The sequence below is a fragment of the Haliaeetus leucocephalus genome, unplaced genomic scaffold (genome assembly GCF_000737465.1).
Source record: "Haliaeetus leucocephalus isolate CR32 unplaced genomic scaffold, Haliaeetus_leucocephalus-4.0 Scaffold68, whole genome shotgun sequence".
Taxonomy (NCBI): Eukaryota; Metazoa; Chordata; class Aves; order Accipitriformes; family Accipitridae; genus Haliaeetus; species Haliaeetus leucocephalus.
Window position 1 is genome coordinate 1,324,694 of NW_010972504.1, and position 17,724 is coordinate 1,342,417.

The window sequence follows — 17,724 nt, forward strand, 5'->3', positions numbered from 1 at the left end:
CCCCTCCCCCCCCGCGGAGCCGCCCCCTCGGTCCCCGAGCCGCCCCGAGCCGCCAGCAGCAGAGCGGGGCGATGGCGTGGCTGCGCGCCGGGGACGGCGCCGGCATCGCAGCGGGGCAGGAGGGACGCCTGCTGCCGCGTGGCGAGGGCTCAATGACGGCGTGCTCATGCCCTTTGCATGTGCTTTTAAATCTCTTCTAGAACAACCTGTCACTCCTGCAGCACGTCAAAGGTAAATTTCCCCATATCCCTACCGGAGGGGATTATGTTCCCGGCAGGGGTTCGGGTTTTTTGCCACAATATGATTTAATGTGACAAGTGTAATTAGATGTGACGCGTCTTTGCAACAATTCACTACCTTGGAAAATCACAAACAAGCTTAAAATAAAACAGAATGCATAGACTCACATCTCCCTGTACATCGCAGCTGGAAAAAATAAGCACCAAGTTAAGGACTTTTCGGGGCTTCCTTTGGGAGACGGCAAAGTCATGAACATGATACTATAAATTAATTATTTAGATCCCAGCCCTGCAATGAGAGCCATCTGGCCAGATGCCTTTACCCTTACCAGAGCCCCCTTGGAGTTAATAGCACTCCATGCAGAAAGAAAGAGCTATCCACGTATATCTCTTAATGGACGGAGGCTCCACTCCCTGCCCTGAAACAGGCAGAAATAGAACAAAAATTACTCTTAGCACCTGGGTTCCTGAGCCATTTAGTTTCCTCTGGAATTAAGACAACACAGTAAAAAAAAGTGTTTTTGTGAACGTACATGGTTGTATACTGAGACCTTTGGTTCAGGCTGCTGATCGAGCTCGCGCTGCCGCTCGTCCTTCCCGGCCCCACATCTTGGTTTACACAGTGGAAAAACACCCAGACTGGGAGACTGCCTCCGAGAGAGTTACCTGCGGCTGCACCTCAGCCGTAGGGCTGAGGGCGAAAGGCTCAGACAATTCATTATGCACATCAAGATTAATTCTCATTTCCACTCTGTGGGGCCCTCCGTTACAATTCAGTGGCTGGAGTGCAGCACTGCATGAGACATTTTCATTTGCCATGGTCTTGAATTCAAGCGGATAGTCAATTCTATTTTCTCTGAGTTTCAGATGTTCAAGAGCTTCAAGTTGCAGCATTGCATAGGAGAAAGACAATCCTGTGTCTGGAAGAAGCACTGAAGGAAGCAGGCAGAGGCTTTGGAGATCCTGGAAAAACCTCAGCGTTAGCAAGAGGGGAGCATGCGGAGCGGCACGGCCGTCGGCACACCGAGGAGCCCTGCCTGCCTTTCCTGGGGAAGACACAAGAGGGAAAGAGTTAAAAGCTGTCTCCAGGCAGGAGAACAAAAACGCTATTGCACTCAACTTGCTCGCTATGCTCATCTAATTATGTTATTTAACAGGATACCCTCTCATTGATTTTAATTACTCACATAATTTGGGAAGTAATTCACAGTACATCCCTGCAGGGTGCATGAGTCTGAGTCGGGAACAATGCGCTCAAGTCTTCCTCGCTACATGAAAGGAGAAGATGGGGAGGACGAGCCTCAGCCCAGCAGGCAGGCAGGGGAACGTGACCTGGTGGTTCCTTCCCTTGGGGAAGATTTCTCCGGCAGGGCAGAGGCTCCACCAGTTTCTCCACCGGCACCGGAGACGTCAGCGAAGCCGGGATCGCACTGCAATAGAACATTATCGCACACGGGTATTGGTGCAGATCCGTTTCTGGACGGCCGTCCCTGCGCTCCCACCTGCACGGCTCCCCTGCCCCGCTGGGATTTTCAGGATTCCTCTTGCAGCGGGAGCCGGCGATGCCGCGGCCCCGGCCCCCAGCTGCCGCCCGCATGGGGCGGCTGAATGCGATTCAAGAAGCTTCTTGTCTCCCGCCCTCCCCGGCCCCCCTTGCAGAGCAGCTGCAGATTAATTGGCCCTTTGATATCAGTGGGCTTCTGCCAGGGACGATTCGCTCGTGTCTTGCTGATGGGGGGAGACGCTTGTCCCTTCCAGCGCGCCCAGACAGCCGCTCACTTCTTACAGCTCTCCCTCCAAACACTCCTGGAGCAAAGAGCCGCTCTTGATCCCCGAGGACCGTTAATCAAACAGTCCCCATCATTGTTGACTATTAAAAATGCTTTTAACCCCAGTCCTCCTGCAATTTTGATATATTTTTTTAAACACGGTCGCACACAGTTTAGCAAAATTGGGGTTGTGCATCCCCCAGCGTACACTTGTTTGGTTTCTTCACTGTCCTTTGTAAGTTACCGACTTAATTAGGATGCGAACAATCCCACAGGAATGTTTAATTAATATTATAAAGCAACAATGGGATGATTAAGCAAGTCTGGGCAGCTGCTATTTATACACAGGGCATGTGGCACTTGTTGGGGGTGAGCGTGTCAAGGAAAAATCATTCCACGGACTTCTCTGTACAATTTTATTGCTTGTTTTAATTGTCTGGTTCAGTCCTTTTCTCCTCTTTGTGTTCGCTCAGGCAGAGCAAGAGAAACAGAGATTTAGCTCAGAGTCTCTTGTTCAGCTTAATTATAGAGTGAAAGCTTTCAACTGAGCAGCCTCTCTCCCACCCCTTCTCCTCTTCCCCAGCCACGAGCTCTCCAGAAACAACCCAGCAGAAGCTTCACGCAACAAATGCCCTAAAACTGGTCCAGGAATAGCATCCGGGAGGCCCCTTCAAGCAGAAAAATACCCCTGAGGATAGAGGCAGGCTTTCAGGCTGAGAGAGATGGAGAGGCTTTGCCAGGAGCAGCAGCAGCCGCTTGGCTGCCCCGTGCAAGGGGCCGGGGTGGGACGGGGCAGGTCGTGGGACGGGGTACACGAGGCTGCGTGTAGCAGTGGGGTGTCTGGAGCAGCAGCCAGCACCCCCTCCCACCCTCGTGGACTTAAATGTACTCCTCACATAGTTAAGTGGTGCTCTCATTGCACAGTGGCTTCACGGCATTGGGTTTTAGGGCATTTGCTCTTCAGAAAATATTTCTTCTTTGCTTTTTGGAAGCCTGCGTGCAACCTGAAGTAATTGTGTTTGCCTTGGGCTGAACTCTTTTGCAGTTTCTAAAAATAAACACTTGATTTCTTCTACTTCCCCTAGAGCCATCTCCACTGACAGCAGCAACCAAACAAATTGATAAAAAATTAAAGGAAGTGGGAAATCCAACAGAAGCGAAGTGGGATGGCAACAGCACGCTCCCGATCCTATTAGGAACGTGCAACTCATGTAACACAGCACCAAACAAATTCACGTTCCCCAGGGGAAGACACCTGACTTCCAGAGGCAGGGACACGGCTGGTCTTGAGCCCCAGCTCCACGGGCACGTGCTGAATTTCGTGCCTCCCTCCCTGAAGCCGAGCACGTGCTGCCCCGTCCCGCCTTCGCCACGGACGAGGCAGAAGCGGCTGCGGCTCCGCTGGCACAACCGGATCCGCCGCGACCCCGACGGCCGCGGGAGAGGGGACGGCCCTGCGAGCGAGCACCCAGACTCGGGGTGCCGTGCACCCCAGCACCGGCCCCAGGGAAGTCCCTCCCAGCCTTTCCCCCTCGAAAAATCGACTTCTAGCAGCTGGAAGAGCTGGGTCCCACCGCTGGCAGGCGGCGGAGGAGACACCGAGGTGCCTTTTCCCTCCTTCCCAAGGGCAGCGGCTTTGCCTCCAGCTGCTCTGACTCATCCTTACGTGGCTTATTCACTGCCTCACACTTATTCAATTATTACTTCAGTCCTGGCCCCGCTCTGGGAAGCTTATCTCACACCAAACCCTTCTCGGTCAAGCCCTAAACACTGATTGTTTCAGAAGCAGAGGGCCAAAAGCTGCCTGTCAGCTGCTAATCAGACCCTGCATGGTGTATTGCAGAAAGGGGAACACCCTGAACTCAGGAGCAGGGCACATCCCAGTCCTGTCCCTGCAAAAACTGGTGTGAAATCTGCAGAGGGACAACCCAGCTGTGACAGAGTCATATAGCAATTTTTACCACACCAAAACTGTAGCCTTGCTCAGGCACGCATTGCCCAAGCAGCAGCAAATACCAGCTACGAGAGCAGCTTCTTTGCTTTCTGCTCTGCTGTCATCCAGACACATAAAACCTGGCTCGGGACGGGGCTGAAGCCAGCACCTCTCGGCCGAGGCTCCGCAGGGTCTCCCCTCTGTCAGCGGCTGCGGGAGCAGAGGCTGTAAGGGGAGAGCAGCCACAACTCTGCTTTTTGGGGTTTTGAGAGAGCCAGGCCCTTGTTAGAGGACTCCATTAGCTTGATTCCATCTCCTGAGGATGCTCAGTTCTTCTAATATCTTGGGGGGGGCAGAAGAGCTCCAAAAATTTACTGGCAATGAGGAAACCCTTTACACAACCACTAATGAACAGGAGGATGTTGAGAGTTTCTTGGAGAAAACCTCTTTGGAGCAGTCTTTTCAGCTGAGAGAGGGCACCGAAATAGTTAACCGTGCAAGTCCCAACCGATGACAAGACTATACATTCACCATTCACCCTGGTTTCTTTTAAAGCCGAGGTGCCCCGTTTCTGCCCTCTGGGCTCGGCTGGGGCAAAGCCTCCCAGCCCCAGAGCGACCTGCGGCCACGCGTTTATCCTGCCTGTGCATCAGAGGCCTTAATGGATTTTCACGTCAGAACCGAGTGAATACATTTAGATCAGAAAACTTCACTCTAAGGCCAGTAAAACATGTGTTATCACTTGCTCAGTTGGAGCCTGTGATATACTGACAGGACAAATAAGTATCTCTGTGTGCTAGAGTCCTGCAGAAAATGGATGCTTTCTCTTGTTTCCATTGAAATTCATGTATGTTTCTAAGATTTCAGAAAACAAGAGGCTTCTGTTTGCCATTTAGGTTTCTTGCCAGATTTCTGGTACTTCTGCAGTAGACAATATCAAGAGTCAGTTGACCAAGGTGCACGTTACAGGAGAGAAACCCGCGGGTATGTAGGCGTTGGTTTTGCTGAGTGACAGAAGGATGCTCCAGTTCAGTTTGTCTTTGCTGTAATACTCTGGGCCCATCATGTCGCAGGTTTAACTGCTGGTGTGTCAAAGTCCAGCCTCTGCCCTTTGCTCTGTACACCCGTGACTGCGTTGTGCCTTTCCCTGTTCCTGCAGATTAACTGTGACTGAAGCGTGAGACGGCCAGGATCGGGTCCCCCTCATTTCAAACATCATTTATCATAGAGGATTACCCTGCAGGGGCTCCTGTGCAGTCATATTTAATAACATAAACTGCTTCAAATCAAATGAGTTCTCCTGTGAATTTAAGCCACACTGACACAGCAGCTTGACACTGCTTATTTCCAAAGCTAAATGAAAAATGGTCATAGAATGCTGGATGCCTGTGGCCCTCAAAACATTATATCCACACACCGACCATGGGGAAGGTTGAGTAAAGGTGTAACATCTCTGAAGTCAGTTTGTCCAATGATTTGTAACAACTTGGGTAGGAAAGGGCAGCAGAGCTGCGACACTGCTTGCTTTCATTCAGCTCCACCATCATTCACTCAAAATGGGTTGCAAGAAACTTGATTGATATTTAAAACCTTTGCAGGGAAAAAAAAGCAAAATTATTGTTAACTTCCATTTTGCTGAGGAGCTCAGCTCGCGGTGGCTGTTGCTCTCCATGGGGCCCTTCTGAAGGACACCCAGGGGTTTCTCAGATTTCTTGGCTGCAAAGCAGTGCGCCACGGAAATTAATCCCGAGAGCCTCTGGCAGCATCCTGCGAGCAAAGGTGGTCCCGAACAGCACAAGGTGGTCGTCCCACTGCCAGAGGCTGCCCGGCCCTGCCTCACCCAGCTCCATAATGCCCCAGTGTGCTCAGCCCGCAGAGCCGCTCTCGGCCCCATGAATTTGTCCTTTGTCGCTTGATCGTGGGGAGCGGAGAGCAGCTGCCGGCCGTGCGTGCCCTGCTGCTGCCGCCCAGCCCACGTGCCGCGGCCGTCTCCCCGTGGGCACGCAGCACGGGAGCGCTGCCAGTGCCCGGAGCATCCTCCCCTCCGCAGCACAACAGGCTCCTTATTCACCCCCGAGCTGTCGTGACATGCCAGTAAGGGGGCTTGCTTTCGGCCTTAAACGTTGGTAACGCCCAAAGAAAATGCCACGGATGTTTGAACTCAGGCTTCTGCCTGGGACCGCGAGAGCGGCTGTGCTGGGGCCAGCGCTACGGGGCAGGCACACGATTCCTCTGTCCCCAAAGGGCATGGTGCAATTGGGATTTAGCCAAGAGCTGGCACGGGCAAGCCAGCAGGACGGGCACCTCGGACTCCAGCACGGGGCTGCAAGGCCAGCTCTGCCACCGACTTGTCCAAAATCTCTGACAAATGATTTAACCTCCCTCTGCTGCTCCCTCCGAAGCGCATCCTGTTGGAGATGAGGGACAGAGGATCCAGGGCAACGTGGATAACGGGGTATCACTCACCGTTCTGGCCTCTACCTGCTGCTGACAGGCACAAGGAATGAGCCGAGTTTACTTGTGTGCCACTTCTCTGCAAAGTGAGGGAGAAAAGGCTTGTTTCAATCCCAGGATAATACAAACACTGTTTCCCAACACTGGCATTAGCAAGTAACTGAGCTAAAGGCAAGAGCCGGGCCTCAGCCAGGAGCGGCCACATTAGCACAGCACTGTGCCAGGGCTGCTGTGAGCTTGCAGCATGGCTAATTAGCCCTGGCGTAGCCTCTAATTAGATTGTTTCTAGAGCCGGCTCTGGGCTCTGCACTGAGTTGCCCCAGGCGGGGAGCTGGGAGCCCCTCGCCCCACGGGCACTCACTGCCCAAACCTGCCCGTCCCCAGCTCCGACCAGGGGCAGGGAAGTCCCGCACGGCCCCGGCGGACCGGGAACCCCTCCGAGGTGCAGGCAGGAGCAGCTCCTGTCCCTGCTCACAGCAGCCGCCCTCGTGGAAGGGGAACGGGTTTTCCAGGTGAGCGGTGGGTGAAACCATCACAAACCGCAGCACAGCGCCTTGGCCGCTGAATGCCTTCACCTGTAACAAACCCAAGTTAAAAGTCCAGGAAACCCCACAGGCACCGAGCTCAGCTGAGCACTGCTTTTACTGCTGGGCATTTTCTTTTCTGTGCCGCAGCTTCGTGATGCTGCTGGGGACCTTCAGGAGCAGCTCCTCTCCCTCCTCCTGCACAGGGCTCGTCTCTGAATTTGGGGGTTTTCTTTCCAGGAGGACCAGAAACAGTCTCTGCACCATGCTGGGCAGACCGTGCTGGAGGCGAAAGCCAGAGCACCGAGCAGTTGCTGCAGAGGAAACCAGTGCCGGCTCCCAGACGCAGCGGGGAGGATGGCCCGGCACGTGCCTGGCCATTTACTGAATGGCGCCTGGTCCACTGTAAAATTCAATTTCACTTCTTCAGTGCCTAGTCCTGGCAAAATAAATAAAACATTCATTAGGTTTGGTGATTTTGCAAAGGTTAACTCTGAACCTAACATGAATTTTCTCGTGTCACTGCTGGATGCGAGGCCTCGCTCATCAGCGCACTGCAACATCAAGAATGTCTCCGCAGCTCAGAGGCAGCGGAACAAATCACACGTGCACCAGCATCGCTGCTCTCTCTGAAGACGACATGACGTTTCCTGCCACAGCTCCTGCTTCGCTTGTGTGTTTGGATTAAAACCAAAACTTGCAACTACAACTCTCCAGCAAGGCAGGGCATCACCGAGCAGTTACTGTCTGGCCCAACCCACACTAGATGGGAAAACGTGATTTAAAATAACCTTTAGGAAACACCGAAAATAGATAGATAAATACAGGCAGAGAAGTTTAAGAACAGCGTATTTGCACAGACAGCAGTGAATCACTTTGGCTGAATTTGTGCACAGCTCAAATCAACACAACTAGGAGCTGGACTTTGGGGACTGTGGGGCTTCACTGAAATTTTAAATGTGCTCCTTTCCTCAGAGCAAAATCTTACTTTTCTTGGTTGGATGCTGGTCAAAAGCAGAAGCATGCAATTGCTTCCAGAAGGTTTTTATTTTAACCTTTCTTTAGGACATTCTTCAGTTAACTCATTTTTAACCCAGTGAAACATTAAACACCAAGTGCTTTAGGACACATTCTGTTTGCACATAAAACTATGCAGCATCTGCTGAAGTGTATCCAAGGGCAGAATTCGGGCTATTGTGCTGAAATCCATTAGATTAAAAAAAAAAAAAAAAAAGAAAAACTCTTCCCCAGGGAGAACCCCCACTCATTCTGCAAGGTAGGAAGGGAAGGGCACCGAGCCCTCCTGGGGCCGAAGCATCCCCCCGCCGCCGCCGCCGCCGCGTCCCCCGCCGCCCGGCCCCGCGTGTTTTCCGACACCACCACCTAGTGGCAACGCCAACAGGCTCGGGAAGACTTTCCGCCCCGCTGTCGACCTCTTCCTCCAGCCCTTACACCACGTTTACTACTCGTTTTGCAACCCCAAGGGCCTCCCAGGCTCAGCCTGACATCCCTGCCTCTCCCGGGGAGCATCCCCACCTCTCCCGGGAAGGCAGCATCCACTACGAACCTCTCTCGCACTCCAGCGGATGCAGGAGACGGGGTGAATGGAGCAGACGCATCTCCTGGGGAGCACCTGGGACACCCCCGCTGCTGCTCAGCGCTCTGGGAGCGGGCCGTGACATGCTCCAGGCAGATCCTGCTACAGACAAAAAACACCATGGAAGTAGCCGGACTTGCCTTCACCAGACCAACCAGTTCCACCGTGGAATGGCTGGACTGGGAGATGCTGCCGAGATGCAAAGTTGAGAAGTGACGTGGAAAAGCACCGGCAGGTTAAGCACCCCCGTCACCGCACACCCCCAGCTTTGCTGGCAGTAGATAACGGAGCCAGCTCTTCTGTATAAAACACAGTTGGCATTTACGAATAAAGTTTGATGAACTTACATACCGCACCGTACCTAGAAAATGAAGGTTAGGTTTCTGTTTTTATAGAAGAGACATCTACCAATCAGCAGGTACATTAAAATTACTTTATTACTAAAATATTTTTACATTTAGTAAAGATAACCAACCTGCAAATACCTTGCTTCTGCTCCTCCTGAAAAAGGAAGCACATGGGTAGGTTGAAGACAACCAGCTAAATAACTACATTTGTCCTAGTAGCTTGTAAGTAGGCAGATGTTTTCACATTATCGTCATCCAAATATTTTCATCCAGTCTTGTTTGGGCTGCATGTAGAAACTGGGATCTCTGTATAATTCAAGAGCTGCATCAGTAAGACAGTTTTAGAAAAACCTATTTATAGAAATTTCTCCCCCCTGGTTTCCAATAAAACTATACAAGGGGTCCAGGAACAACTGCTCACCAGCTATTACATTTAGATTTCCCATTTAAACAACCAGGACAAAGTCTGCCCTGAGTTTTCTCCACTGTGAAGATACATTTCTCTTCTCACTTACTCAGAAGCGAAGCAGGAGCAAGTCCTCCAACACTGCAGGAATTCCAGCAGCATCACACTGAGGATGTGATTTGGGCCCCATAGGTCCCAAAGGCGGTTCTTTTACTTGCATATACACAGGAGGATCGAGGCTGAGCACCCACGGGTCTCTTTGTATCCTGCTCTTTTAAACTTTATGAAACCAACAGGTATTTAAAAAAAAAGAAACAAACCCAAAAGGAAACAAAAAGCCCCTTCAGCTGACTGTGCAGATCAGGTAACATTAGCCAGATTTTGTCTAAAAGTGTAAAGCAGATATTTGCTTTGTTGAAATTGTATTTAGACAGAACCAACTTTCAACTCCACAGCTTCGTGTCGAGATGCTGACCATGACGGATCATGACGGGCTCCTGCCCAGCGGGTGGCATCGTCAAAACAGGGATTCTCCCCAAAAAGTACACGATCGTGTGAAACCGAGGATCACAATAAAAGTCAGACCTTGATACAGTATTCAACCAAATTTGTACATATAAAAATAATTGTACAGAGGAAATATTTTCAGCAGAATACAATCTTCAAACATTCAAAAGAATATACAAAAGTAATTAAAAGTAGCCTTCTGTACTTTAGTGTGTGGTATGATTAAATACATCCAAAGCGGAGGGTGCGTGAAGACATCTCATCAGCATAATGACATACTGGTGGCATTTGTTATAAAATACTTGATCTACCAGAATGGAAGAGGCATTCACAAAACATGGATAAAAACCAAAGCCTGGAAACCATAACAAAAACACAGAAACAAAATGAAAATGTACTAAAATTTAATCATTCATAAAAGCTGTAATTTAATCTGTGACAGTAAAACACAAGAAGCAATATTAGAGTTGGTTTAGTATATTATATATTTTTGCTTTTAAAGCCATAGAAATCAGTTATCCCAGTTTTTCCTATAAAAGACCCATTTTTCCAAAGCATTATGCACAAACATTTTTAATTAGAATATAATGGCAGAATGAAAATAATGATATTCCGTAACTTTTAAATATAAAATGAAGTCAATGACTCAAAAAGTTACTTGTTGCAGTGAGTTCAAAGGGAAATTTCAGATAATATATATCTATAGTTATAGATATAAAATATAATGGTGGAACATTTTTAGTGCTTGATGGGGAGAAATTATGATAAAAGGGTCAATATGAAATTTTAATTATAGTAGCAATATCTAACATTTGAAATGCATCCATGCTCCTTTGTATAATCATACACTAGAGTCAATTATATTTATTTTCACAGCTGTTAACTGCTATTGCAAAGGAGGAGTACTATTGTCTTAGATTTCCAAGAGATATACACAGAGCAATTTCTTTTTCCAGGGACTGTGTGCAAACCATTTTAAGATCTAAATTCTTCTCATAGTATATAAAAACAGGAGAAGTTTCTTCAGATATGTCATTAATTTCCATAAGGTTTTGAAGTCGGGAATGCTGGCACTTTCCATTTAGGCAACAGTTCTTCATTCCTGCAATCTAGAAAAAAGTAAAAAAAGATGATGGAGAGAATGTTTCTCATCCTACCCATGAGATGAATGATCTTGAACAAAGGCCTTAAAGCTTCCCCAGGCAATTGCCCGCACCCAGGCTTGTAAAAACACAGAGCATTTCAGCAAGAAGAGCTTATCTTCTTGCAGTACTGGGGTTTGTTCCTACTGTCCTCTGAGTTTGGACGTACAGAAAGAAAAAGAGACTTCAGAAACTCTTAAGAAACGAGTTCTTGTTTTATCATGACTGCAGCAGAGCAGTGACAGACAGCCACCACCCTGTCTTTCTGCTGTGATAACGATAGTGCCCTTCCAACACATCTCCTTTACGAGACAGGCAGCCTTCAAGTGGATTTTGAATTCAGCAATGGATGAACAATTTATGGGAGAGGGATTTCATCTTTTCCATCTCTGAGATGCTCTTAAAGTCTAAGGACTTGGAGACCTCCCCGAGCCCTGTTTCAGCTGGAGCAACAGGCAATGAATTGGGAAGAGATTTACAAAGAATGAGGGAGACACCGTGAAGTATTCTGACCATCTAGAGCAGATAGATTTGGGGCCATCAGTAGAAGACAATGTTATGAGAAGCCTCATCAGTAATTGACTGAATGCAGGAACTCCTTCAGCAGTGCTGCACGGCTGCTGGCGCTGGGCTCTGCAGCACGGGATCCGGGCAGGAGGGCGAGGGCAGAGCTGCCCCGAGCCTGGCAGGGAGCACGTCCTCCCCAGGGCTGGGGAAGCCCGTCCCCAAGAAGTCACCCTGGCTGACGCCACACTAGCTAAATTCAGATAAATCACCTGAGGAACAGGAAAAGCCACTTAAGACACACTCTTCAATTTCTTTTCCTAAAGCCATTGTTTCCCCACAACCCTAAGCTATTATTTTTCTGGCATTCAAAGCTCAGGATAAGAGACTCATCAATCAATAAAGCACAAGTCATTAGAAGTCAGGTTAACTGCATAGCTCCACTTATCCTACTCAATCACGCCTAGGCTACATAAATGGCCATCTACAGCATGAACTTCTGATCTGGCAGAAGGCAGAGAGCCACCTGTTTTCAGGAATTCATCCCCGAAATCCCTCTACGACCAGGAGTTTGTCTGTAGGACAAGGGCACTTGAGTTGCTTTGCCCACTACACTGCACCTATTTATGAAACTAAAAAACAGAATCAGAGCTTCTGATGGGTCACAAAAATCATCAGAAGTTGACACCCTGTGCAGCCTAAGATCATGAAGGCAGCCGGCACAGCCAGAGCACTGCAGCTTAGTTCATCCCTCCCCAACTCGTCCCTACAGGGCCGGGCTGCTGCGCTCGCAGGCTGAACGTGCTTTGTGCTACAACCACCATCTAGGATAATCTGCTTGCTTTCTGACCATTTCTGGCTTCTTAGTGCCAAGATAGGCCGCTTACCCCGCACCCTTCTCTGCCTCCGAACGATGCCACGCAGCACACTCGTGTGCTAACACGCTAACAGCTCATGGGGCAGCCTAGGTGATATTCCTGTCCAAAACCTGAAGCTACAGAAATGCTGTTTTCTTTCAGCAGTGTGATAGAACAGCTGCAAGCACACACAGTACCCTGCCAAGACACACAGGAAGATTATTTATAGCTATGTCCTTTTTTGTTTTCGTTTTTGCTTTGGCGTTTTTTTTTTTGGTGGGTAGCTTTTTAATTCTGTGCCATTGAAATCCATGTCCCACCCAAAACAATTTGCAATTGTCCCCATAGCACCTAGGACTGAGACAGCAGCTGCAGCAAGAACACAAGTTACATAGATGGTACCAAATTTCAGCAGAGGATAAAAAGGAAGCAAAACTGAGCCATGGCGCCTCAGAGCACGGTGTCACAAGACGGAGAGAGAAGCTGCAAGAGTAAAAAGGATGTTCCTGCTCTGTCACACTCACCAACCCAAGCAAAAGCAGAAAGGAAGAGAAACAGATACTTCTCTGCCAGGTCAGTCAGTACAACTGACTTTTAAAAAGAAGTCCAACAAAAGCAGAATTTTGTATTTGGGAGCAGACAGAAGGAAGAGGGGTGGAGAGAAGGGGAGTGAGTCCTCTCTCTGTTGGGAGCAGCTCACAGTCTGATCACCTGAGCTGTAGGTAGAATTCAGACACCTCTTACCTGGCTCAGAGCTGCTGCATGATGGGAGTCTAAAGCAGCAGACAGGATTTCTTTTTAGGCTTCTTCTTTTCCACTGGTGTTTTTCTATTTATCTGTCTGACCAGGTCATAAAAGATCTGAAAATGAAAAACACAAACTGAAAAATCAAAGTGATAAAACACTATGCAAGTGTCAAAAATTAGGCAGGTCGGCAAGCTGATACTCTTCCTGGTGGCTGCAGTCTTATAAATTCAATTAAACTGCTTACATTTACTTAAACATGTTTCTCAAGCAACTGCTTATGGAAAAAGAGAGTGCAGAGCTCACATCAGTGTGCAGAATACAAGGGAGCTGTAACTCACATCCTGCAGCATGCAGCTTTCTCCCTCAGGCTGCATACGACTAAAGGCATCAGAAGAGTACAGCAATGAAATTGCAACAAATCCCTTGCTTTGGAAAACTGAGAGAAAACTGGGAAATGACAAAAGGTTGTTTAAAAGACAAGCATAATATCCTTAAGGATCACCTTCTCACTGGTGCTCCCTGGGCTGGTGAGTGTCTCTGCAGAGCGCTGCTACGCCAGCAGCAGCGTATTCTCACTGTAGGGAAAGGCATCCCTTTTTGCCAAACAGATTTGACTTGTTAATCGCTTCACCTTTTTGCCTGATCTAATCTTTTCAGTTCATTAATAAAATTAGCAAGGAGAAGCAAAACATCTGCCCTGAACTCAAACACTTCCACAAGGGGATGAGTACAGGGGCCTCTTTCAGCTTCAGAGACAAGTTTCTTGTGAACACTTTTGCTGTGAGTGGTTTCCCCAGCAATACTCAACCCATTTATAGCAAAATGAGCTTTGCAAAAATGCTCAGAGCCAGGTCACAATATTGAGGAAAAATATTTAAACCTTCAGAAAGCTCCACCCTTGTCCTTGTTTACTTTTTTCCTTCCTGGAGTGGTTGACAGCTCACAAATTCTTGTTGATTCCAAGGAAATTCAGAAGACAAAGAAACAGTTTATAACAAATTGCAACTGGAAAGTCAAGATTTTCTGGCTACTACCTACATGAAAAAGCACTGGTGCACAGTTAAATAGTTTCAAATGAAATTAATGTGATGGCAGCTTTATCAAGCCCTCATGTAAAATATTTTATAATAGCATTTGAGTTGCTCATGCTACTCCTTTACTAAGCTTATTGCTATTGTTTTCTACTGTCAGCCTCTGGCAAAAGTGGCAGTTCGTACTCTCCAACAGACACAGCCAAGACATTAAAAAATGTACAGGTGAGATACAAAGAAAAAGTTTCTGTAGGAGAAACCAATTAATAAGTGGCATCTTCTATGCTGATGCAAAACAGCTTTCAGTATTTAAGCTTTTATAAACAAGAGCCAAGATGATTTGAATGTGATTATGATGTGCAGGAGGAGTCTGAATTTCTGAAGGCACCAATCATCTCTGCTCTTGCAAACGAGATCCTTGAATGTTTTGAGGTACACCCCTCTCACAGGGCTAAGGTAGGGGGGGAAAAAATCCCTCTGAAAAAAAATCTCAAGTTAGATCATTTAAGCGCTAGTACTGACTGTGAGTACAGAAGTCTGCAACAAGGATTCAGGAATGCCACTATCCCTAAGAACAGTCAGTGTGGTGCAAGAGCATCACACCGGTCACCAGAAAGACACCTGAAGTGCTGCTACTGAGATTGACTCTGTATTAAAAGCTTATTATCTGGATGAAAGGTTTGTTTCACTTTCAGCAAATGCACGTAGAAATTTATTACCCTTTAGCCTAGGTTTTAAGAAAGTTAGAAAGTCCAAAAGTAGCAAAAAAGCAGAAACAAAACCCAGAATAATGCAAACACTTCCCCAGTCCATGAGCCAGCAGAACAAATAACCAGTACAGTAAGTTGCTTGATTCACAGTGTTTCTTCTCTTTGATTTCCTCAGCTTTTATGCTTTTCTTAGCCAGACAGTATAAATTGGCAGAAAACTAGAAAATGAAGTTCACAATAAAACCAGAAACTAATCTTCCAGATAATAATTTTCTTCTCTATGATCTGAGTCTCACTGGAGGCAGTAGACATAACAGGGAAATACGGAGACACAGGATTCACACGTTAAAGATGACTGTATGTAAACCATGGGTGTGCATTCGCCCCAGGACAGCTCAGTGTTCTGCCTACGAGAGGATCCCCTTTCCCGCACAGCTCTCAGGAGAGCTTTCAGGCACCTTTGGCTAATAGTGATCTGTTCCGATGACTGAGCCACTAGCTCCTTCGTTAACAGTCACAGTTTTACTACTGCTCAGACACGCACAACAATCCCTTCTGGCAGGAGTCTAGCTCAGTGAGTTGTATCTACCAGGTTAGGTTAGTGCGCATTACAGCTAGCCTAATCCCAACCACAGAAGCTGCAATTCACGCAGCCTGGAGCTCCCTTCCCTCTCGACCGGGTAGATGCAGTGCTGTGCACGTCCCACTTGCTGCCAAATTAACGCTGGGTCCAGTCCAAGATCCTACTGCTCCTGCTTATCACACAGCCTCCTAAACGGTCCCAGTTATCTCCTGGCACCAAACCGGCTATGCTCAATGGGGTCACCTTAGCTTTTGTGGCTGGCAACCTGGCCTCTGTCAGAGTCAGATAATTCACAGCAGAGAATAAAAACTTGGTGCCTGATGTCAAGCAGAGCCCCCTCAGCAGAACTACACTACCTCAGGCAGCAGCAAAAGACACACCGATTGCAAAGGTGTTTCTCATTTAGACAAGGGGAACTGCTTAGACAGATAAGGTCTGGACACGGTCTCAGTAAGTTAGTGGCTTACCAGAGGAGGGCTGTGATGGGATGTGTGCTTTAGCAGCCAGACGTAGCAGGAATGTGAAAAGCAAATACTTCAAAACCAGCAGCCAACACTATGCAAGATGACAAGTAATACAATGGGGCATAATCCACGTTCTGAATAGCAGCAGCAGCTATCTGGAAAAAGTATACTCTCCAGATAAAGTTTATCTAAGCTAAGAGTCATCCAGTTAACTGGGCTTACTCAGGAACCTCTGCTATTCATGTCCTTTGACACAGGCTATAGAAAGCACTTACCTGGAGAAGTCACCCACCCTTTACAGAGAAAAAGGAGCAGATATCCTTCAAACAAACAGATAGCAGTAGCTAAATACGCTGCATCGCAAGCCTTTTTTAGGCTGAGATTTCAGAATCATCCTGAATCTTCCCAATTAAGAAATACGTGAAGGACCACATGCTGGTTTTATGTGGTATTCATGCTGAAGCAGGAAAGACAAAGGAACAGTTGATAGTTACCTCATTAACGTTGATTTTAGACTTTGCAGATGATTCTAGAAAGGCACAGTTACACCACTGTCGTGCTAAGTTTTGACCCTGTTCTTTGCCGACTACACGCTCTTCCTCCAGGTCACATTTATTGCCAACCAGAATCATGGGAACCTGGAGAGGAGACAAGCAAGAACAAGAGATGCATCAGCAAGTTAACATACAACATGGACTGTAATGCTATGGCTTACAAAGACATGTGAGGAGGGGGGAAAATATAGACACTATGAAAAACATTAAAAATCAGAAGTTCAGCAGAGCTGGGATTTAGATGCCTGGTGGGAAAGGGTTGGAGAAAGTCCACACTGTAGACACCCAGGTTCACTAAGAATTAAACACACGGAGGACACCGTAAAACCAAACGGTAATATTTCAGCACAATCTTAAATTAGCAAAGATTTATTTTCTGGTCTCTACATCCAACACCATTCTAGTCAAAAACTTAATTTACTACTGAAATGCATTTCAGAACTTTCATGTGACAGTAGGCTAAACTGCCTGCCAACTTAGCCTATTTCAGACAACAGAACATATAGCACGTGTTTTAAGACACATATCATATGTTTCAGCCCCTTTGACCTGTCTTGTCAACCTGTTGTCAAGCCATACAACAATAAATGGAAACACCTTTGAAAAGCACTGCCCTGGACACGGAATAAAAAGGAATAGTCCTATGTAGCCAAGTATTCCCACAGCCCTGCACACAGGACCTGCCTTTCTCATCTCAGTACAGTATCATACTACTGACATGTTTTGCATACACACAGAAAAGAGGATGTTCACTACAAAAGGCACAAACACTGTGCTCAGTATTTACTAGCTTAGGATAATTAAAATTTCCAATTAGTGAACACCTAGCAGCTCAGCTCCTGAAAGCACATCACTTCCAATAAACAATCTCATGCAATATTAAAACAAACATCTGATACATGTTCAAAAGATTCATCCTACACCCACAATGCAAATACAGGCAAATCATTTGTTCAAGACAATGATGAAAGGGCATCTGCCCCTCTCCTTAAGCTATTGCCTTTCTGAAGTATCTGGGTGAGTCACTTTCTTGCTCCTTCATGGGGAAGAAAGTGCCTTGGGGAAACCATATTCCTTGTGACATTTCCTACAGAAAAACAGAGAAATTTAATACCGTAGGAAAACGACCCTGGCTGTAGTAAATGCTTATTGCCAGTGTGTTTGCATCAGGCTGCACAGAAAGGAAGGGTCCTGGGACAGCCCTCCCACAAATGGCACAAGGGGCAATAGAAAGGACGGGGTCTCTTGCTTAGCCATAGCTCACCGGTTTCTCGCCGGGGCTGTGATTGTATTTGCTTGGTGCAGTGCGGAGAGCCAAGTGCAGTCTGCACTCATTAAGTTATAAAACCATTTGTC

General features: G+C 47.5%; 1 protein-coding gene across 4 annotated transcripts in view; it reads right to left on the reverse strand.

The window, feature by feature from the left end:
- Nucleotides 1-10,163: 10,163 nt before the first annotated feature.
- Nucleotides 10,164-17,724, reverse strand: part of RAP1A (RAP1A, member of RAS oncogene family) — a 41,744-nt gene continuing 34,183 nt past the window's right edge. For all 4 annotated transcript variants that reach the window (XM_010578929.1, XM_010578911.1, XM_010578921.1 and 1 more), the window contains 3 exons: nt 16,309-16,452; nt 13,024-13,139; nt 10,164-10,885 (listed from right to left, as the gene is read on the reverse strand). In XM_010578929.1, the coding sequence (XP_010577231.1) occupies nt 13,053-13,139; nt 16,309-16,452 (231 nt within the window). In that variant the 3' untranslated portion in view covers nt 10,164-10,885; nt 13,024-13,052. The remainder of the gene's footprint in view (nt 10,886-13,023; nt 13,140-16,308; nt 16,453-17,724) is intronic.